The following is a 23114-nucleotide window of genomic DNA, read 5'->3' on the forward strand; positions in this document are numbered from 1 at the left end:
AACACGTTTTTGTCAGTGCAAAAGAAGTTACGGTACCTGTATGCTTACACAATATTGTCCCTGGACAGAGAAAAACTTTCTGGTGAAGTTTTGGTTGATTTTGGGTTTTGCTTAAAACTAGGTTGATTTTATCAGTGAGGTTTGGATTGTTTTCTTTCTCTAAGAGAGAGAAAGATGGTTTTATGCTTGGACATGTTTCCAACGGGCCCCAGTATTTGGTATTATATGAGTATTTTATTGGTTACGTTTGTCTTTGCTTTTGTTACAGTGCACTGAAATAAGAACATCTGAGAGGAGTGATCCACCGGTGGTGATATTTTGGTATTTTGTGAGTTCCTGATTTAACAAATCAGCTCTTTAATCCAGGCCTGAGAGATTGAACTTTAAAGCGCTATAAAACATTCTTACTGAAAACAGTTGCAAAGTATTTTTCTCCATGATTATAATGGGCTTGGGAGAAATTCACTTATATGGGACATTGATCACATGAGAAGTCCTGAGCCTAAATGGATTGCAGCGAGTCAATCCAGTCCAAAAAACAAGGAACTGTTTTTCCTTTAAAATGATGACGTCATCTTGCTGGTGATGGAGCCTCGAATAGGTTGCGTGTGAGACTCCATTATCAGCAATATCTGGTATGAATGTGTGTGGATGTATGCATGTGACTGGACTGTGATGGACTGACGACTAAAAGTTTTAACTGACTTGACACTGAGACAAAAACGGTACCGACTTTAGGATTAGTAAATGCCCACAAACAATTCACCCCGCCTGTAAAAGAAGGGTGGATGTTTTGTCTTGCTTTGTTTTGTTTTTGCAGGAGTAGAAGGAGGACAGAGACTAAAGGGGGAGGCTGTAGCTTCACATGAGTGTGAACTGCAGACTTAACCCTTTGGTTGCTAATTTTGAGCTACTGATGTTTCCATTAAGAAAATTGTGTTTTATTAGTTGTGTTTCGATTAATGTATCACATTATATTGTTGGGAATGTTAAATCCTAAAGTGAAGAGAAGCTTTGATTTCACTCAAGACTGAACAGGTTATTATTAACCATAGCAGGCCACTGTAAAAAAAAAAAAAAAGCCAATTAATTTTGATAGAGAAAAAAGCAAAAATTTTATTGATGTCTATGAATAACAGGGGAATGATAGACTTGTCACATTCAAAATAGAGATATGTAATGACAAACACTGGTCCACGTCATTTAGGTTCTCCATTGAAATAGTCAATAATTTAGAAAAGTAGGATAGAACCGACAGGGGCATGTGCTGAGATGTGGTGCTGCACAAGAACAAGAGCAAAATAAAAAAAAATTATTGTGTTTAGCTTTGATAAATTAAAATTAAAATGTACCATTACACTCAGAGGATCAATATGAAATTGAATATATGCTAATTTTGTATGAAGTACATGACTGATAATTGTTCTGTCCTGAGCTTTTGTTTTTACAGCGCCCACTTGACCACACCAACAGTTTCTCGCCACCAAAACTGGGTACTTGCAAAGAATAGGGAGGAATATCATCAGAAGTGGGAAAGTGTGCAGGGATTGGCTAATCTGACCAGGAAATGTTATAAATGGATTGTCGGAACAGTCAGCGTTAAAGTCACCTTTGACAGTCCAGACTAAGATGGCGTTGGACATCTTCAGGGCGGAAAAGGGTTGGTGTGACCAAGGTGTGGTTTGGCTTGTTGTATGTATATTTTAAGATGATATGGCTCTGGATGGACCAGTTACCAGGGCATGGAAGGAGGACAGACTCATTAAATGAGGAGAAGGAATTTTCTGGGATTGGAGATCCTGTGGGTGAGTGGTTGACTAAAAGCATGCATAAAATAAAAGCTATCTTTTGTTATTGATTGGTAATAGATTGATAATTGGCCACATTTACAGCTGTATTGACTTGTTGTGGACGTAGTCTACTTCATGTTTAAGCACTCTAATTAGCAGATTGAAAATAGGGACATTAAAGGAAGAATATGCAGCACCACCCTGTCAGATGCCAGTGCCGGTGGGGCTCAGTGATGAATCAGGTGAGCTGGATTCATGGCTGAATCAAAACATAGATGCCCCTGCTGTGGTCAGTAAGGGAAAAACAGGGGGAAATAAAATTGAAAAGAGGCATTTATAAACATTTATGTGTGAAGTTATAAAAGGGATAAAAAGGGTGTGTTTTACTGTTATTTTAGCATCAGCATTATTGTTACATCAGAATCATATAACAAGCATTGCATTGAACACTTATTGAAGCTATTGACATATTACTATTTGTATTACAGTGATTGTTATAACCTCATGTTAATCTTGTATTTACAGGTGTCAAAAGTAGTCAACAAGTTCATGTTGAAGTGAAGTTCATATTAATACAGGTTTTGTTTGTAGACGATTGTGAAGACGCAGTCTCTGGGCGGAGCCAGGAGTTGAACAGATCTAACATGACAATTAAATTGATTTCATTCCCTAACACAGGATAACAAGACTGGAGCAACGACACTGGATAGGAGAAAGTCTGATACTTTCTGAGATATGAGGTCACTAACCTTTTCTTTTAATTTTCTAGCTTCATTGAATGGACACATGTTAGAATTAGAAATGGCTAATTTGTTTATGTCTTTTATTAGAATGAGTGGTTTTAATCATTTTTATACATATCTTGCAAATGTGCTTATAATGAGTTGGCACTCGGTTTTTTGAAGGTCATAAGCTTCGTTCGGCGATAGTCCGGACTGATAAAGTGTAGGAAATGCCTTGAGTGCAGCAGGCTAAATGCAAACACGCTTACACACACATACACTAAATTAGGATAAGTCCTTGGGACATTCTGAATATTCTAAACAAATTCTGAATCACAAAAAGATCAGTAGACAGCAACATTAGATTGTTAGAGCTGGGAAGAGAGGTGTTTTGGTTTTCTGTCTCTTACAGAGAAAGGAACAGACACCAGACGAGGTCACAGATATACGAGGATCCTTGGCAGCAGAGACAGACATGGTGACTGCGGAAACATCAACTGGGTTCAAGTGTCCTGGCATTTTGGGCTCCAGTTAGTCACCTCAAAAGGATGGATCCCATAAACACAGCAATAATCATGAAGGGGTTGACGGAAATCCAGGAACACCACACCAACGACGTTCGAGAGGCTGTTGGTCATAAGGAGAACACCTTTCTGTTCCTTTTCCTGGGGAACACAGCTGTGATCCCAGAATACACAGATCATTGTTTGAAATCGGGGCAGAATAATCCCCTGATCTGTGCAACGACTGAAGGGTTGTCTAACCCCTGAGGTTGAAGGAAACAAGAGCAGAGGATCACCCGACTGGAAGACACTGGTGCCTACAGCAATAAAATAAAGGTTAAAAGCTCCTCGGACAGAGGTTCTAGTCTGAGTATGTTTGGAGGGTATAAGGTAGCACCGAAATAAAGCTGTGGGAGAACTGGGGAGTGATGGGAGTATCATCTGTACCTACTGTTGTTGTTGTAATAAAAGTTTTTCTTGCATCTGAACTGCGCAAACACAGAGGTCATCTCACATATGGTTCACCCAACAGGGGGACAAAGGGCCTAAGGAGTAAGGAGAAATGAACCCGGCAACACTGGATTGCAGGGTGTAAGTGAGCTCTTTAAGTCTAAAGAGCTCATCAGGGGAAATTGTCGGATTATAATATTATTTTATGCCATGTTAGACCCCTAATTAAAGATTGTGAATTATTATGTAGTTTTAGTTTGCATTATGCTCCTGAATTAGAAGAAGGTGATAACTATTACATTTGGTAAACTGATTTGCATTACATTAGACTGCTGATTTATTGTGAATGAATGATATTGTTTTATGATGCATTATACTGCTGAGTTATAAGAAATATTGTTCACAGAAAGTCATCGCCTTATTTGTCTGATTAGAAGAGAACAGAGCATACTGCCCCATCTCATCAGGAGCAGATAAACAGGGAGCCAAGGTCGTAACTTAGGCGCTGTGTGAGAAAGAATGTGAATGTTTAGGCTTTTATGATTAGGTGGGGGCCACTAGAGGCTATAAGAGTTTGATCAAGGCTCAACCATTTTGAGATCTGATGCTGTCTGCTGTATGGTGTCCATCTCCCACGCGTGTGTTCATTAAATCATCGTTTGACTTAACCCGGCCGGACCAGTGTTGTTATTTTGGTTTTCCTCTTGTATCCATCCCCAATATTTGAATCCGTAACAATACTTAAATAAATCACTTCAAATCAATGTAAGAATACTATGTTGATCCAACGTAATCTGATTACATTAAACCACCAAATGCTAAATGTGTTGGTTTGATCGAAAATGGTTTATTGTACTTCGTTAAATTGTGTGCAAAAAGGGTGCCATGATTAAATTGTGTTCATCCAACAACAGCCGGCGAGCGCTGTGAGATTATGTTTTCTTTTACTTTTCCAGTGCATTCAACACCATCAGGCCGACCCGCCTGGGTGATGAGCTGACGGCGATGCAGGTGGATCCTCTCTGGTGTCCTGGATTGCAGGAGCAGCTGTCAGCTGTTTTCAGTGTGAGCAGATCTGAACTCTGACCTCGTCTGATGTTTACAGAAAAGCCTGCTTTTGTCAGTCGTTTAACATGATGTGACTGTTGGTGATTCTCAGCCAATCAAACAGCAGGAATATCACAGAAATGCCAAGTTCAGCATTTTTAGAGGGAGGCTGAGTTCTCGTCACCTTTCCCTGGAAAACTCGGCTGATGGGTTTTGTAGCGTAGCGCCACATCTGTAAAGACAGTAACATTTTTTTTAAAAGCTTGTACTTCAGTAACTCCTCATTAATCAGGAACTATGGATTAAAGTACTGTAGTGTACTGTAATACTGAAAAAAATGTAAGAGAAGAACTTCAGATCCTGAGTGTGTGAGGACAGAAGAATCAGCTTTATTTCAATATTGAGGGATAAAAATTATATGTGAGTTTGATGGTTCTGTTGTCTTTGTGATTACAGGAGCTGCCCTCAGATTCAGACCTCAGCACCACCCAGTGACAGCAGACAGATCATCCAACATGTTCACATGTTAACTGCAAAATGAACTGATGGAAACAGTACAAAGGTTAGAGTACCACATGTGCTGTAGTGAAAGCTGCAGCTTTATTGATAAAGTTAAAGACAAAAAAACAAAAGGATTAATCACTCATGTAACTGTGTCACTATATATCAGCATTAACAGGACCTCAGTTTGTATCTCAGACCTTCCGTTTTAAACACTTGATGTACTCAGCTGCATGAAGAGCATATGAGATTTTCTCTAACACAATTAAATAAAAGCTGATGAAGGTCAAAGGTCATCACTTGTATGTTGAACTACAAACTTGTCATCTGGAGTTCTTTCACAGTTTTTTTACACATAGTGTGTTATTTACCATAAAGTGATTCAGAGTTATTCATACCAGAGTAACCAGAGAGGATCACATATTTTTAAATATATAACTTTCTACAGGACTGAATATCATATCTTTATGTAAAAGTCTGGAGCCTCTGGGGAGTATCCGAGTATTTATAACATTACACAAACCAAAGGTCTCATCACAGTGTTGATGAAATGCTGGGTTTATCCATCTCCTGGGGCGGGCCTACGGAGGAGTGCTGAAGATTTCCCTGTGAGGGAGCTGCTGGTGAAGATCATGAGTCCTGCTTGATCACTGCCATGAGCTTCAGTCTTCCTGGTGTTTCTTAAATGATGCCTCTTACAGCGGGTCAACAGAACCTCTGGCACAGAACAGCTGTGATGAAAGAAAGGGAAGAAGTTTCTCCAAACCTCTGGACCCAGAAACCCAGCTTGGTCCTGATGGTCTCCCTCACTAGTTTCTCTCCAGGGTGAATGTAGCTGTTGATATAATATGGACTCTATTATTAAATGAAAAGAACAAATTAGACTACACTACTGAAACCTGCTGCTGTTTTTAAAGTCTCCATGTTACCAGGCTGTAGAGATTTAAACAGTTTTAGATCCATTACACTCAGTCTTATGTTAAAATCTCAAAGGGCAGCATTATATTTTTGATATTAACAGTAACTCTGGGCCTCTGTGGAGTGTGCAGCTGATCTCATCGCTGTCTAAAAATGGATAAAAAAACATAAGAGTTGAAGACTATTAAGAGTAGCAGGTGTGTAGCATCGCTAACTAGCTAGCAACAAGCCTCCAACACAGTGCGTATGCTAGCGGCTAAGCTAACTAACGAATTAACAACAGAGTGATTTTAGAACTATAAGATGATGAGCTGTGTGTCTTTTTATAACAGTGACGTGGTTGTATTTACCTTAATTAAACGAGTCGTCAGTCGCGGTAAACCAGCAAAAAAACTCGAGCAGCCGGTCTACGTAAAAAGTGTAGGGGGCGTGTTTGCGGTCACGTCCAGCGGGTGTGTGGGCGGGAGCGTTACACAGTCGCTCCACCTCAAGTCACTACTGCGCAGACTCTGGACTCTGAAACCTTTATTTAAACATCAGTACAATACAAAATGGAATTAAACATTACCACAATAAAGGTGTTGTACTTACAAAAGAATTGTATGCATAGATAAACAAATACAAGAACAGTATTCAGAAACAACAATATAAATATGCGAGGGGGAAAGTAACTGATCAAGCCAAAGAATAAAGTGATTGAAAGATCTTGATTTTTTCACAAACACCAATCAAGCGGGGTATTTTGGCTTCATTTTTGCACTAAGGTAGGAGGCGGAGTCGCGTCGTCCATGTTTTCTACAGTCAATGGTTAGGACCATCGTGTCTCAACATGCTAGCAATTGACAATTAATACACCGCTGCTTTTGCAAATGTATATTGAATTATTTTATTCTGCTGTTAGACCAGGAATCAAAAATGGAGACCTCAACGTCAGCGTCTTCTGCCCAAGCAAAGAGTAAGTGCAATATTATGGCTTGTTATTTCAACTTCTTAAAGATCTAAGTGTGTTTAAATGTTTACATTTAAAAAATCTATTATAAAGTGACACTACAGCTTTGTTAATTACAAAAACAGTGAATATTACTTTTACCAAAAAGAAATGTAAAAAACTCATTTTATACAAAATTATTTATTAATTTCACAATCAACAGAACCTATGATCTCCATCATTGGGGACAGCTACATCTGCCGTGGGGAAGCACGAGCGAGGGAGACCATCGGGACCAACCTAGGTCTGGATGCGCAGGTCCAGTGGTTTGGCAAAACCTGATCCCTTTTCTCTTCCAATGCCTTCGAGGAAGAGTGATACCTGATGTCCTGTTGATCTACTGTGGTGGAAATGACCTTGGCAATGTCAAAAGCGTCAGGCTTGTGGCTGCAATCAAGCAGGACTTGCGTGATCTCCACCAGTTCCCGCAGATGAAAATTATTTTCTCTGCCATCACCCAGCGATGCCAGTGGAGGCGCGTTAATCCAAAGAAGGTGGACAAGGCTCGACGCTTTGTAAACAGTGTGATGACTACTTTTATTCTGTCTGTTTGTGGTTGTATTGTACATCAACCACAGATGAAGCATAGAAATCCTGACCAGTTTTTGCATGATGGAGTTCATTTCACCCCTTTGGGAAATGATGTATTTTTAAATAATATTTCCTTGTGTCTGAAAGACCAAATCCAGTAGGGTGATGCTGGCTTTGGACTTTCCACTAACCTTTTGGCAGCAAAATCTGAATCAGGAATTTTATTCTTTATGCTGTTTTTTTCCTTTAAACTCGTTTGTTAATTTTTCTTTAAATGCCAGAGGAGCCAACACACTTTTCAGTGATTTCACAATTATTCCCCCTGTTCTTTCTTTTGCTGTCATTCTCTTTTAAATTTGTTACTGCTGAATGTTCTTGTAATAAATATTTTTTTAAATCATCTCTGACATGCATGATTTTTTTATTTTTTTTTTGTGTCCCGTTTGGATCTTTAGCATCAGAATTGTTGTCTTAAGGCCAAGAAAGATGCCAAGTGGATTTATTTTACCAAGTGGATCATCATGGCCTTGCCATATTGGTCCATTTGATTGACCTTTATTATAATTATGTATTTATTTTATTTTCGGTTGCTACAAACGGGACAGACATGACTGGGGGATAGGACAGGGAGAAAGAATGAAAGAAAGAGAGGGAGAGAAAGAAAACCAGAGGGGAGAAGAGACGGTGAGAAAGGGGGGAAGAAAGAAAGAAAAACAAACAAAACATCTGGATCACCTGTATGGAGAAAAAAAAACAGAAGAGAAAGCAAACAAAAAAAGAGCAACATAATAAAAACAGCACCATCACAATAAACTAGCTAGCAGTAGATAACAGTAGATACTAAGTATTAAACGATATTGTGCAAGATCGACAGCGCACAATGTGCTTTGAGGCAGCAGCCAAGAAAGGTGTAGTTTGTGTCTGTGAACACCTGTGTGGATCAGCATGCTTGTATTCCAAAGGTTTCTCCATGTAACGATCTGCTAGGCAGTGTGGGGAGCCATAGCCCCGCCCCCCAGGGCATGAAGCAGGTATGGAGGAGATCCAGGCCCCAGACATCCAGAGGCCCCAGAGTACGAGGACCCGAGGAGGACCACCAAAAGGGGGGGAACCGTGCCACCCTCCTTGGAAGAGCTGAGTAGAGCCCCAAACGAGAGGTCACCCAGCAGCTACGGAGCAGAGGCCAGAGGGGGTTGCAGTGGCGTGCTCGCCAGCTCTGCCGGCAGCCAGCTGTGCCAGAGAGGACCGAGCTTCAGGCCCAGAGGCCAGAGGGCACCCCACCCCCCGGAAGGGGCCCAGCCGGGCCACAGGCGCCAGGCCCCGCCAATTGGCCACCAGGAGTGAGCCGGTACATACATGAGCGCCCAGCCCCAGTCGACAAGAACCACCAACACACCAACACACCATGTAACCCTTCTCTCTGCGGTGGAGGCAAGCGGACCGCCTCCTTATCTGCAGTAGCAGGGAGGCCCTGAAACCTCCCTACGCCCGCTCATATGTAGTGTTGCTGTGTGCTGTTCTAAAGTGCATTTAAAACACAGGAGAGCATGACATGCATGATTTTGATTTAATATTGCATTTTACATTCAGCAAATTTTCAGACTGTTTAGAAACACCGTTGCTTTTCATTACACTGTTTTATTGAATGCTGTTAAAGACAACATGCAAGAAAATGAAACACCTTTCATCAAATAAAAGAGAAGCTGCAGTCTACGATTAACAACTTTAGAACTTAAATACATGGCACTTTATGCTAGGAAAGAGAAATAACAGTAAAAGCTGCATGTAAGTTCTATCATTAGCAGGATAACAATTTTAAGAGAAGCCAATTATATGTATACTGAGACAGTGACTGTTGTCCTCAACATATTACTGTTCCATGAGGTTGCATGTTTCTCTTAAGAAACACAATGTGGTGTTTTAGCCTTTGTATTTTTGAAATTCATTGTTATTCTATTAATTACTAAAGAATGACAGTCTCACCTCTCATGTGACGAGCACCAGTTTATAAGACACTGCTGTCAGACTGGAGCCATCACTGGTTCCTGATACAGCCGCTAAAATCCCACCCTGGAGAAGGAAAAACACGGGAATAAGCAGCGCAGTGAAACATGGGAGACGGCTGCTTCTCCTGGTGGAGAGCAGCCAGAGGGAGAATGTGATCTGTGTGGAAGTTCATGTTCCAGCAGAAGAACTGTGACTCCAACACACTCCTGACTTTAGTGCTTCATGTGTTTGTTCTGTGTCTGCATGTAGTCAGCTTGAGCTGCATGAACATGAGCTGACGGTGTGAGCAGGTACCCACCTGTCTGCTGTCACCTGTGTCAGTGTAAAGGACCACTTCATCCACAGGAGCTGTGGAAACACAAAGTTCATGGAAGCTTCAGGTTAGACATGTGACACCTGCTCTGTCCACGTCTTCATGATACTCTGCAGTGTCAGGAGTAACTAGTTACTACTGTAATCAGTTACAGTTGGTGAATGTTGGAGCTGAGTAAATGTAGGAAACAGCTGTGTGTGTCTCTTGTTGCAGCTTGTTTAAAGACAGCCGGCTCATCACAGCTGGATCAGCTGGAACAAATGTGACAGGAAATGACCTCCGAGCAGCAGACAGGTGACTCTCACCTGGCAGCACCTTCACACTTTCAGCTTCAAAGGATTTTTGGCTCATTTGTTGCGTCTGTCAGAACCAGGTGGACCTGAAACTCGCCTCAGAGTCAGTCCAGTGAAAATACTCGGATTACTTCTTACATTTGTAGTAACTAATAATCTGTCATGTGTTGGCGGTCTGCTCACAGCTGTTTCTGTGCTGGAGGACCGCTGTGGTTTGGTGGTTTGGTCATGGGGGGGTTGTTGCTGCACTTCCTCCATAAACATGTTTCACACTTTGATCTTCACGTCTCAGAACAAGATTACAAATATGAAAAGAAATATTCAAGAACACAAACCTCTGCCTGCAGCTTGTAGGAGTTTCAACTTGTCTTGGACAGGATGCTTCCTCTTCATGATGATGACGATGATGATGAGGGTAGCACTCAGGACACAGATTATAATGAGGATGTTATCTGTCAAACAGGAAATCAGATGTCAGCAAACACAGTGAACATGTTTAAAAATCACAGTTGGAAATAATCTCACAGTTTCTTGGTTGAGTCGAGCTGTTGGTGTCGTTGTCGTCTGTGTCTCCACAGGTGGTTCTCACGTGGACAGGAAGAGTTTTATCCTCTGCAGGGTTTGCAGCCACACATCTGTAAGAGGAGCTGAAGTCCTGTTTGTGCACAGTGAGAGGCAGAGAGAGCGCAGAGCTGCTCTGGTTCAGCATCTGCTCGTCTTTAAACCACAGCAGTGTGGTCTCTCTGTCCACCAAACATAGTAAGGAGCAGCTCTCAGAGCTCACACTCACTTTCTTCACTGCAGGAGTCGGTACAGAGTCTGGGGACGAAAGTTGATGGAGAACAAAAATGAACATCAGAAAAATGTTTTTAACTTTCAGGACAGCAGAGCTCTGCTTATTGCTGCTTTAATGCAGTCAGTGAACATTTATATGAAACTGCTCATTTCAATTTTTAATGTTTTACCGAAGCAGCTTTGCCTGATTTTTAGCCCCGCCCCATACCAGCCTCCTGATTGGCCGTCCCTCACAAAAACCTGTTTTGAATGACGTCGGCTTCTCTGATTCGATCATGTTTTTATCACAAGAGAAATTTTGCCAAGTGAAGTACTGCTTTCATCATGTTTGGATCACAGTAGTCCCTTGTTCACATTTGTAAGCAGAAACTCGCTGGAACATCTGCACGTTGTAGCAGCTTCCAGCAGGAGATGATGGTCTGCTTACATCACACAAGGCTGAAACCTAAAGGAGACACAGCGTCACACTCTGCAGCTCTCTTTGAGCTCCGTGGACTCAGTGGTCTAAGAAACAAATAAAAACTCATCTTTTTAAACCTGCCTTTAGTTCTTTAAGCTCTTTGTGACGGCTGTTCTGAAAGGTGCCATATGAACACAGTTTTATTTACTTCCTGGGGCTTCTCTGGTCAAATCCATTGAACGACTGTATTAAGGAGATCTTTATCTGTTATATCTTACAGACCCAAACACAGATCAGTCTAAGCTCTTCTGTTTGATTAGACAAAATCAGCAGGGAGGTAAATCCAGCTGTGGGCTGATGTCAGGCTCTGGAAAAAAGATGCTGCAGAGACACAAAAGAGAGAAAAGTGCTGATGTGGAGGCCTTTAGAGAATGAGCAGCAGGAGGAAGACTGTGGTGGAAACACTGAGCTAACAGCGGGGAAATGTGAGGTCTCAGTGGGCACTGAGAGGAAAAACAGGAAGCAGAAAAGGAAACGTGGCAGTTTAACCCTTTAAGACCTACCATAGAACCAAGTCCGCCAGAGCTTATATTATATTTTTACATGCTATGGAGCCATTTTTGGGAGCATTTCAAGTTGCTATACATCAATACAACCATTACAGCCCAGATTTTAATAATATGTCTGCATTAAGTGCATAGAAATTACATAAATTGCAAAAAAGTGCAATAAACTACAAACAAATTGAAAATCGTTTTTGTTTTTTTAACATATATTTCTAGTTAGAGAAATTTAAGAGGCTTATCCCTCAAAACTGTAAATACAAAAAAACCCGAAAATAAATATTATAGTGCAGATTTGCAAAAAAGCAGCATATGCATCAAAATAAACTATTTCCAGCAGTGCAATATGAGTCCTAAGCATCCCAGAAACGACACAGAAAGTCATAAAGTCAAAGATAACTTTTAAAAACACCAGTGTAGGCTCATGAGGCCTTGATGGTAAAAAACTACATTTCCGAAAAATGACGTCACTTCCGGTTTCGGGCAGGTCATGGCGGACATGTGATAGTTCGTGCTGATGGACCTAGGAAGTGTTACGAACAGCTGATCGGATGGCAAAGCGTGTTTCTGGAATATTATGTTTTTGTTGCTGCAAGTGCTTTTTATGCAGTTTTTGCAAAGCTATATGTGGAAGGAAACTGTGACCGAGGACAAGCTGATGGCATAAGATGTAAGTACAACTCCTCCGGTTTCATATGCAAAAAAAAGGATTGCACTAGCTTACGTGGTTGCAGAGCTACCGGGATTTAAAAATAGTTACGCAAAACGGAGCGTGCTGCTCTGACCGGTTTTAAAGGGTTAAGCTAGAACATAACAATGGCATCACAGAATAGAAACACGCAGTAAAGAGACGCTGTCACAGAGTGAAGACGTGATCGTCTACAAAGGAAGTCAACACGTTTCCAGACAGTCCTGGAAAGCCTCACAGAGCTGCACAAGTTCACATCACTGACAGACTGCTGGTTCTTTGCATTTAAACTTTATGAAAGCAGCACTTTGACATGTGTGGCAACGTCAGATAAGGATTCACTGAGGCAGGAGAGGCTGTCGGTGCTGAGGCTGACAGAAAAGTATAACTGGGTGTCATCTGCATAGCAACAGAGAATTCACCGATACCATTAACTGGTCCAAGGATTGATCCCTGCGGGACTCCACACAGCAGCGGTGCAGACGAGGACTCACACTGATTCATATGAAGTCTGAAGTATCGCTTTGATAAAGTGAAGAAAAGCATTTGAGAGCAGCAGCGATGAGAAGCCTGATCAACAAGGCTGCAGACACGTCGAGCAGGAAACAAACGTCTTCACCTCTGAGTGCAGAAGCATCACTAGTAACTTTACTAACGCCGTGTTTCTGCCTGTAACTGGAATTTACTGAAGATGTTTCCTCCAACAATCTGAAGAAGTTGACAAACAACAACTTTTAAAGGATTTTGGAAATAAACAAGTTTGGAAATCGGCCATCAAACGTCTGAAACAGTGGGATAGTTTTTTCCAGCAGAGCAAAGACACCGGCTGCTTTAACCCTTTAAGACCTACCATAGAACCAAGTCCGCCAGAGCTTATATTATATTTTTACATGCTGTGGAGCCATTTTTGGGAGCATTTCAAGTTGCTATACATCAATAGCAAATCCCTGTTTTTACAAGATTTTCTACTGTTGGAGGTACAGTATTTCTAAGAGTTTTTACTGTAGAAGGTACAGTGCTGGTATGCTGCAGAAAGACTGTTGGAGAAAAAAACCCCTCTTAGTTCTCTTAGAAACTTTATTTTGACTAGTGCAGAGGGTCCTGACTGATACCTATTAAATCCGGTTCTTTTGGATTATTTAGGGCCAAGAAAGACACGGCTCAAAAGTGGTCTTTTTACTTTAAAAAATGATCTTTATTTTACATATCCGGACAGTAGCGGTTTTTGATACGGGCGACACGGGCGGTTGTGTATATATATATACACATACATACGTACATACATATATATATATATATGTGTGTGTGTGTGTGTGTATATGACCATAAGTGCAGGAAACATTTACCTTCCCCCCCACATATCCAGTCACAAGTATCACCCCTCCTGCACTGGTAAAGAAAAAGTAAAGAAATTATTTAAAAAATATATATAATTGTTTATTTTTTCATGTCAACATTCATTAATAATAATACAATTCCTAAATCCAATAAAGGGTGTGCTATTTTTTTGTTAGCTCTTTAAACAACTTACTGCAGAGGGTGAAGAGCAGGTTTTGAAGTCTCCACATCTTCGCTTTGGCTCATCAAAACAGAAACTTGACAGGAAGTACTCTTAATACCAAGAAATATTTTGCATGCAGTGGGAAGCCTATCAGCACAGAGGGGACTACAGATTATTAGGTGGCTCTTCCTAAAAATGTATTTTAAAATATGTAAAATAGCTGACATGTGCCACCTTATGGTGAACACTTCTCATAAACAGCACTGTTCAATTTAAAGTCTTGTGCTAAATAAAAATATTTAAATGAATTTATAAAACTTTGCTTATATAATCCAAACTAACATCACTGACTAAAAGCTCTGAGTGCTACATCGTATTATTATAACTTATTTATTAATATAAAAGCAGCATTTTTCTTTTGTAATTAAAAACTTATCTGCTGATTTTTGTTCTTTTAATTAATTTCGTAGTTACTGTTTGGTCAATAAGCCAGGAATTTGTACAAATACAACTGTCCCTGTATTTGGTAAAGCAGCTAACTAGTCCTATCAGATGATACTAATGTAGTAAAATTGATCAGTTTTAAGTTTAAAGTTATGAAAATACAAAAATAAATGCTGCAATTGTGAACTTCGGTGCAGCACTTTACAATGCACCAATGTTGCGAACTTTCTTAACATACCCGTAAACACAAACTGTCAATTACTGAGTCAAGCAAACCCATACAAAGAAGCCACCTAAGCTGTTTTGTCGCAATAGCTTTCTCTGAGGAAAGAAAAAATAAAACTGGCTGTTAACAGTTTTCATATGTTTCAGAATTATTAAGTAGAGATTGACAGACTATTCGTTTATTTTTCTATTATTGATAAAGTAACTTCTTAAGTATAAGTAGTTGAAAAATACATTAATCCATTTCTTTCTCTCTCCCCTCTCACGCACACACAAACACACACTGAATACCACTGAGGCTTAGAGTTGATGGGTGTGACAGGTGTGGTGACCCCAAAACAGATGTCTTGACTGTGTTTTTGGTGTTGGTGCCTTTTATGTAGCACAGTTGTTTAGGAAGTCTGTGCTTAAGTTTTGGTGAGTAAAATTCTACTGTTTTATTCGTCTGTTGTGTAGCAACAGGTGTGAGTTTGATCTGCATGGCTGATAGCTTAAGTCAGTGTGTATGACTGAATATTACACATGTGATCAACATTTTCATGAATACAGAGATTATTCAGTCCCTCTCAGATAGATTAATATCAGCGTCTGCCTGTCATACTGCATCCATTTGGAATTATATTTAGCTTTCTGTTTTTATGCAGTGAGCACAAACCACAACAGATTTGTTCATTGATAAATTAGGTGACTTTCCCCTTTAGCAACTTGACACATCTGAATGTAGCGTGAAAACTGTGCTTTTATTTTTACATTTTAAAGTCTTCAGTCTCCCTTGTGATGTGCTTACCACGACTGCCATTTCCGAATTTCATGGAAAGATTTATCGAAAAAGAGGAACATGTTTATTTTTGTCATGATTGTTTCTGTCTGGAAAGTCCAAAATGTTCACGCAAGAATATATGCCAGCTTGTTATATGAAAAAAATAAGTTATTTTTGCTCTTACTAAGAGGTCCATAACCTATTATTTGATGTGATCAATCAAATCCTATGTTTAGTGTGTTTAACTGTAATTAGTGATTAAAAAACGGTTATAACATTAAGTACGGCATTTCTAAGAATATCAAAACATAAAAACTAAAGTTTTTCAATAAATATGCACGAATCTTAATACCTGTTAACAAGTTATGCAATCTGAAATCTTGTCTCAATTTCTGCAACACAATTACTGTATTTGGTGTTAAGCTAAAACAGCACCAGCAGAGGGTTCAGTGTGACACACTAAGCAGTGACACTAAAACTGTTTTTTGAAGTGTTTTCTGGCTTGTCTGAAGGGGAAAAAAACCTACTACTCTTTTGCACTCATTGGATGGTTATATGACATCTTATGAAGGAATTGCACACTGATTGTTTGCTTTTTTCCCCCCTGTAAAATCGCATCCATTACCCAGCTCCATTTGCAACAAACAGAAAAAAGCATCATAAAATGAAAACTGCAAACTGTAACCTTTTACGTTTTACTGCTCTATTTAAAACCAAATACTTTGAATGACCAGAATGTAACAATGTCGCAGCTCAAATAAGGCAGAAACAGTTAAACATATTGTTGAACTTATTACTATATGTATACTAAGTATACTAAAATTAGATTTCATTTTGCTTGCTTATTTATTTACTTTGCTCTCATGTTAGTAATTTAGTTTGAGTTTTTCCACAACTTCAGAAAAAACACTAAACAATAAAAATTAAGCTATAAAAAAGTCAAGCTACACATGCATAAAAAGCAACTATGGCTAAACAGAAATCAAAACAAAGTTTTCAGTGTGACAAAGAGAAGGCTGTACATTAAAATTTGTTGTTCAAAAGTTAAAGAGAAATCAAACAAGTTAAAATCTATATAGGTGAAACCCACATTTTGACCTGAAATGCATACTCTGTTTATCTTCTGTGGAAATTTTCATTACAGTAAACTTCTTCAGATGTTGTGAAGTTTTCATAGTCCGGTTCATCTTCACCTGCATCATCATAGTTGTTACAGGCACTCTGTTGTTTGTACCTCACAACTTCTTCATTTCCATAGATCTATTCAGAGACCAATGAACAACACATGATGTTATGTCATTTTATAAAGCAAACATTTTTTAACAATTTGAATTCTGATAGAAAAATTACAAAAACAGATGACGCTTCAATTATTGCTGCAAATAAATTACATAGTTTAGTTTTAAGGTCAAAAGAATTAAAAAAAATCTCAAATTAGATGCTTTTCACACATTATAAGCTAAACCACATAGAAAGTGTAAGTGTGGCTCTCTAAGTGTAGCCTGTGGGTCAGTGGCTGTCCTCAATAACATTTCATGCTACCCCCAAATACCTCAATGAGCGAATGCGCTAACATAAATTTCTTTAGTCAGCGGTTAATTTCACACTACAGAAGTGCAAAACCAACCAAGGGAGAACTTCTCTTTTTTTCCTCTTCTGTTTTAACATCTTGGCTAATTATATCTCCCTAAAACTGTTAAGTATTACTGATTACTGGTTGTTCGCTTACTCACTAAGTTTGTCCAATCTGTCTATGTGGGTTAATTGGCACTCAGCCATCATACATTTTGAGAATTCCTGCCACAATTTCAAGATGAGCATCTAAGTTTTGTGTCATCTATTCACTATCACGTGGTTTCTTTATGGTAATGAAGAACACATAGAAAAGTGTTTAAGTGATGATGGTGATTTTGAATATGATAACTTCCCATTTTATCATATATTAGTACTCAATAGTAACACTGTGGATGAATCTGAATGAAAGATTCAAACATCAGTTTGCTATCAGTAAAATAACAAAAACCATGAATAATAAAAGCTGATTTGGTATATCGTGAAACTCTACCTGATCATTGTTGGGATTGGGATCATTATCATGCTGACAAATGACCTGTTGTCAGAATTATTTCCAGATGGTATTGAACGGTAGATCAAAATCTGATGGTGATTTTCTGTGTTCATAATTCCATCAATGTTAATAAGATCCCAAAGACCACTTGTTTGAATTCAGCCCCAAACAACGACAGAGAGTACTGTTGTACATCTCTCCGTACCTCCCCTGCACCTACTGATGACAGTTTAAAACACATTAATAATTTTCTTATAAAATGTATCATCCCATAAGACTTATAGTCACTAATTGTCAGTCCAGTTCTTGGATAATTTGGCATACTTCTGCCTTTTCTGTTTCCTTTGATTAAGAATGACTTCTTGACAGGCTCACCCCATGAGTTTGATGCATTTTTTATGCTTCTGTGATTCACGGGTTAATGTTAGGTGGCTTAACGATAATATGAAAAACTGTGAAAATGGTCAGATAAAAGGATTGGACTGAGAAGGAGGGAAAAAGCAGCCAGTGTCTGAGGAAGATTTTTTTAAAGACTTTTAAGATTCAGAAAGCCCGAAGAACTTTCAAAAATTACAAGAAATGAGGGATAGCTCAAGACGTTTGCACAGTACTGTACTGAACTCATTTAAGAAAAATAAAACATTGCTTGTTTGTACATAGTGAGACTTGTTATAGATAGAGCACACTATTAACCTCTTAAGCCCCAATGCCCCCTGATACGGGGGCAAAAGGCAGGAGATCAGTTAGGCTTGGGGCTTAAGAGGTTAAGGCTTTGGACTTTAGTTTTCTTACGTTATTTTCTGCGCCAGTCGTCACTTCCTCTAAACCTTCTTCGTTCTCTGCATTTCTGTTCATGACAGCTTTACCGTCTGAAAACACACAGCATAAAACATGGTTGTGTTCTTTTTGGATGCACATTTGAGTACATTTTCCCATAAAACATACCTTTTACTTTCTGATGTTTGCATTGATAAACTGTAACCACGAGGGCACATATCAGTAGCAGCAGCACAGCGGGCACAGCATAAACCACATACTGTCCTGCATCTGAAAAGCAGAAACCAAAACATAACCCAGTAAAAGTACAGACTTCCTTTTTACACTAAGACAAGTTGAACTGCGGGCTCAGATGGTAGTTTTCTTTTTATATCTATTAATAAAACATAGACCCTCAGCTGTTTTGACACTCATTTTACCATGGTCTACATTCACTCCCAGGGGATTTGCTGAAACTGTACTCAAAAAACTATAACTATTTCCAATTGTAACCATAAAGTACGTTATCTCTCCATAAGCTATCTCACATAACTGATCAACAGTACAGCACACACTAAAAGACACATTGTATACACTGTACCTTTATTAGGTCTATTTTGAGTTGTAGTTTTATTGTGTGTTGTAGTTTTTCCTGGAATTTCCATTGTGGAAGGTACAGTGCTGGTGTGCTGTGGAGACACTGTTGAAGAAAAAGACTTTCAATGTTCTTAGAAACTTCATCATAATACAATAATCTATTTTAAATTGAGTGAACAGTTTCTGAGAGATCCAGATTGGCTTTCACTCTTAAACTATTCACTTACCTGAAATCAGATTCTTTGTTTGTCAATTTATACATTAAAATAGTCAGTAGACCGCTTAACATCTATGGTTTTATATTTAGATGTATAGTTTGGTGGAACACTGATTAAAATTATTTAAATACAGAATATAAATATTTGGTTTTCCTGTTTTTTTTCCCTCTCTACTCTATGAACTTTAATAATTACCTTTAACATCCAGCATTCACTTTTAGCTCATATAACTAAGTACAGAATCAGAAATGGCATTGGAGTGTTTGTAAACCTTTATTAACCAGATAATCTTAGAAATTTTTAACAAATAAGCTACATAAAGATTAAAAACTTCAAATGATAGTTTGGTGTTAGGGTAAAAATATGACTTCTAAAAAGTAGTTCACTCTGGTTGTGGTAAGTTGCTGGACTGCACCAACCTCTTGTTCTATGTTTGGCACTACAAAAAAACGGAACCACCATCCACAGTCTATATTTACACAACGGGCTGCAAAAAAGGATGTTACTTCAGCTCTGGCCATTTTATTTTTGTGCACACAAGTATTCATCTCACCAACTGACAGCTGAATCTTAACATGGTTTCCAACTCTCCACTGTGAGTCTGACCCACACCAGTATGTCCCAGCATCATCCGCTTGTATCTTTGTGAACGTCACTGAGAAAGAGTTGGAATAAATATCATCTCGTAGTGCGAGTCTGCTTTCACTCATCGCCATGTCTCTGCAGCTGTGGCGGTCGTCTCCTTTACAGAGGAACTTCCTGTTATTGTGATTTTGTGAAGGATAAGGGCACTGCAGAGTTAATGGGTGCCCTGCAGTACCTGTTACTTTAGTTGACTTGACGCAGCACCACTCTGTCACATTGAAAGAGACAAATAATTTAAAGAGTTTCTTAAAGAGCCTTTTTAGAAGAAATTGTTTCCTTTTTGTTAGTGTAATTATGTAATTATAACCTCTCACCTTTGACCTTCAGCTCAATAGCAGAGAAAACATCCAGGTCAGAGTTTCTTTGGACACCACAGAGGTATGGCCCTGAATCATTTTGAGTCAAATTGCTAATGGCCACTGTAAACGTTCTTAACATTTTTTCATCATCAAGTCTGAATCGTCCATTTTCTCTGTTGTTAGAGGTGATCAGTGCCTGCTGCAGACATGTGGAGGGCCGGTTTCCTCTGCAGATGTACTTGAAGTTGTTCTGATACTGAGAGTCATATGGACAACTGATGGACTCAGAGTATCCCTCATAACTTTGGACTATGGTCACAGTGTCACAGCATCTGTCTGTCAAGAAGGTAAAGAGCATCAGAAAAGAAAAGAATAGAGAATAGAGATATGATATTTTATATTCAACATGCTGCAACAAGTAAATTTTAAACAAACCAATCATAATTGCTACATCTGATACCCAGCTCTATCAATGATAGATTTTAACAATTAGTTATAATAATAATGGATATATATATATTGCATATATATATACAGCCACAGCTGCCCTGGGGCAGACTAACAGAATATTGCGCCATCGGCCCCTCTGGTCAACACCAATAGGCGGGAAGGTAAAGTGTCTTGCCCAAGGACACAACAACCAGGACAGCGAGACTGGGGTTCGAACCGGCGACCTTCCAGTTACAGATGCGCTTCCCAACCCCCTGAGCCACAGTCGCCCCAATAATAGTTAAACTGTAGGAATGTCATAAAGACATAATGTCTTTACTATACAATGTAAAGCGCCTTGAGGAGACTGGTTTTTGTGACCTAGCACTATATAAATAAAATTAAGTCAAGCAATCGTTTACCAGTTACATTTTATCTGTTCTCACCTTTAAGCTCTACAATCATGAACATCTTCTATATATGAATTTTACTCAACTATAATTCATTTTTTGGAAGTCCCTGTTTACCTGGTACTAATTTCAGCTCAACTTCAGTGTAGATATCTTTTCCATTTCTGGTCACTCCACACCAGTATTTCCCAGCATCCGTAGAATGAAGATCAGAGATGGTTGTTGTGAAGATTCGTGCTGTTTTGTCGTCATTGATCCTGTATTTTCTTTTCCATGATTCCGATGTTGTAATAAGAACATCACTGTCACCACACTCGTTCTTACACAAGTACTTCTCATAAGACTCATAACCTTCATCATAGGAGCAGGAAACTTGAACTATACTCCCCATATATCCAGTAACATGGATCACCTCTCCCGCACTGGTTACACACCTCAGAGCAACTGTAACGTAAAGAAAATATAAAGATCATTGTTTTGGGTTTTTTTGTTTTTTCCATTTAGGCATTCAAGCTAGCATTGTTACTGCTCCGTAAAGAAAAGAAAAAATCAGGAGGAGTATTTAAGTACACAATTAGTCTAGATTTATCTTTAGTCTTCATCTTTTTTACTAATGTACTCATTAAAATAACTCACTGTAGATGGTAAACAGCAGGTTTTGAAAGCTCCACATCTTTGCTTTGCTTCATAGAAATAAAAACTTAAGAGGAAATCCTGTGAATAAATGACGCCCATAGAGGTTATAGATGCAGAAGACTTTCACTTCTGCATTTTGAGCAATCTTTTTAGTCCTTGCACAATTGCATTTTTAATGTGGAAACTCTTGTCATTTAGACTGATTAGACCGGTAGTAAATAAACTGACTTTTGTCTGGTGAATTATTTGTGCGAGCATTATTCTGAGGTTTACACTAAAAACAGTTCCTATGAAGTTGGTAAATGTAACATAGCATTTTATTTTCCGTCGACTGAGGGGCACTACAGCCTAATATCATAAAACAGGACAATAACTGAACAAATATTCCCTAATGTTAGATTGTGTTAAAATCATTTTGGATTTATGTGCAAGATTCACTTTCAAGGTTAAGAGCACAAGTTACCATGGTGCAGTGGCAGGACTGAAGGAAAAGCCAGAGACCAGAAACCAAACAAAAAAAACTGTCCTGGAGCTCTCCTTGGCCATAAAACATGACACAGGTTTGAAGCACAATAAAAAAGCAAGAAATACTCAGTTCTACCATACAAAATGTTCAGGAGGCCAGCGCGGCAACTAGAAGAGGCTGCCCAGGCCACAGTGTAAAACTCAGGGGTGAGACCAGTAGCCGCAGACAAAGGAAGTCTGGAGGCCAGCCACGAGGCCAGTGGGAGAGACAAAGTAGATTTGGAGGCCAGTGACAGAGATGGCTGGCAAAAGAGAAAGCCTTCAAAGCCTGCCATCAAAGAGACTTGGCCTCCTGCAACACGGAAGCCTTGAGTGCTGGTTCTAGGTGCCTAGGACAACCAGGTGCTGGCTCCTCTGGGTCCAACACATCCTGGTGGAACCGAACCCACTGGCTCAAGCTCAGACTACTAAGGTGCTGGTTGCTGTGTTGACATGATGGACTGAGTGGATGTTTTAGTGGTGGATAAGCTAGCTGGCACGGGGACTGAATATCCCAGAAACTTAAAAAATGACTACATAGGAGTGAGGTCGCAGTGTTTAGAGTCACAATTATTCTTCTCTTTGTCAAACAGAAGGTGTGCTCAGAATTTGGTTTTGCTACTTTGCTCACTTTATACTTATGTTGCTACTTTAATTTAAGTTAATTTGTGGTTTTGCACAATTTCAGTACAGATAATTAATTCTAAGCAATAAAAAAATACTGTGAAGGCTTGTGTCCGTCCCTTTGATTACGATACTGCATTACAAGCATACTTGTCATCACAATCATTTGCATAGATACTTCTCTATGCAAGACTCATAACCGTGATCATAGGCGAAGGAGCGTTTTTCTGCTCTTTCCTTCTAAAACACATAGATTTATGTACGTAATCTACATTTATTTTTCATTTTCATCTCTCTTCTTCTCTACTTTTTAAGCCCTTTAAACAACTTCTTGCAGAGTGTGATCAGCAGGAAGTCTCCACATCTTGGTTTCTGTTCATCAAAACAGAAACTTAAAATGAACTATTGTTAGAATATTACACACACAGTAGGAAAGCCTAGACTATCATCACAGAGGGCATTGGGCATTATTAGTTGGTCTTCCGATGA

General features: G+C 39.2%; 2 protein-coding genes and 1 long non-coding RNA gene across 4 annotated transcripts; all 3 read right to left on the reverse strand.

The window, feature by feature from the left end:
- Positions 1 to 4967: 4967 nt before the first annotated feature.
- On the reverse strand, positions 4968 to 6686 carry LOC146516465 (uncharacterized). Its single transcript, XR_014874394.1, has 2 exons — positions 6282 to 6686; positions 4968 to 5848 (listed from the first exon to the last, which is right to left on the reverse strand). It is a non-coding gene; the product is annotated as an uncharacterized LOC146516465 (long non-coding RNA).
- Positions 6687 to 9421: 2735 nt separating this feature from the next.
- Positions 9422 to 11015, reverse strand: LOC146516466 (uncharacterized). The gene is made up of 4 exons (XM_085161743.1): positions 10589 to 11015; positions 10399 to 10515; positions 9756 to 9805; positions 9422 to 9520 (listed from the first exon to the last, which is right to left on the reverse strand). Exons 1-4 carry the CDS (start codon positions 10917 to 10919, stop codon positions 9437 to 9439), a joined length of 582 nt encoding a protein of 193 aa, XP_085017869.1. The 5' UTR covers positions 10920 to 11015; the 3' UTR covers positions 9422 to 9436.
- A 5251-nt stretch (positions 11016 to 16266) lies between these two features.
- LOC146516467 (polymeric immunoglobulin receptor-like) lies at positions 16267 to 21639 on the reverse strand. Of its 2 annotated transcripts, XM_085161725.1 has the most exons (8): positions 21498 to 21636; positions 20979 to 21305; positions 20038 to 20358; positions 19632 to 19931; positions 18865 to 18963; positions 18453 to 18554; positions 18300 to 18376; positions 16267 to 16699 (listed from the first exon to the last, which is right to left on the reverse strand). In XM_085161725.1, exons 1-8 carry the CDS (start codon positions 21532 to 21534, stop codon positions 16556 to 16558), a joined length of 1407 nt encoding a protein of 468 aa, XP_085017851.1. In that variant the 5' UTR covers positions 21535 to 21636; the 3' UTR covers positions 16267 to 16555. The 2 variants fall into 2 exon arrangements, with proteins under 2 accessions (XP_085017851.1, XP_085017852.1); XM_085161726.1 differs by lacking the exon at positions 18865 to 18963 and having other exon boundaries at positions 21498 to 21639.
- Between the last annotated feature and the right edge of the window lie 1475 nt (positions 21640 to 23114).

This window comes from Neolamprologus multifasciatus, chromosome 6, assembly GCF_963576455.1.
Source record: "Neolamprologus multifasciatus chromosome 6, fNeoMul1.2, whole genome shotgun sequence".
Lineage (NCBI taxonomy): Eukaryota > Metazoa > Chordata > Actinopteri > Cichliformes > Cichlidae > Neolamprologus > Neolamprologus multifasciatus.

What these genes read in the sequence shown, in the direction of transcription:
- LOC146516466 (XM_085161743.1), bottom strand. Translation starts at nt 10,919, where the DNA reads ATGTTCATTTTTGTTCTCCATCAACTTTCGTCCCCAGACTCTGTACCG. An exon ending in CTCGACTCAACCAAGAAACT is followed by an intron (nt 10,516 to 10,588) that starts GTGAGATTATTT and finishes CCTGTTTGACAG; the next exon opens with ATAACATCCTCATTATAATC. An exon ending in ACACAGGTGACAGCAGACAG is followed by an intron (nt 9,521 to 9,755) that starts GTGGGTACCTGC and finishes TTCCTTCTCCAG; the next exon opens with GGTGGGATTTTAGCGGCTGT.
- LOC146516467 (XM_085161725.1), bottom strand. Translation starts at nt 21,534, where the DNA reads ATGTGGAGCTTTCAAAACCTGCTGTTTACCATCTACA. An exon ending in CCTGCTGTTTACCATCTACA is followed by an intron (nt 21,306 to 21,497) that starts GTGAGTTATTTT and finishes TTTACGTTACAG; the next exon opens with TTGCTCTGAGGTGTGTAACC. An exon ending in TAAGATTCAGCTGTCAGTTG is followed by an intron (nt 18,964 to 19,631) that starts GTGAGATGAATA and finishes TTTCTTCAACAG; the next exon opens with TGTCTCCACAGCACACCAGC.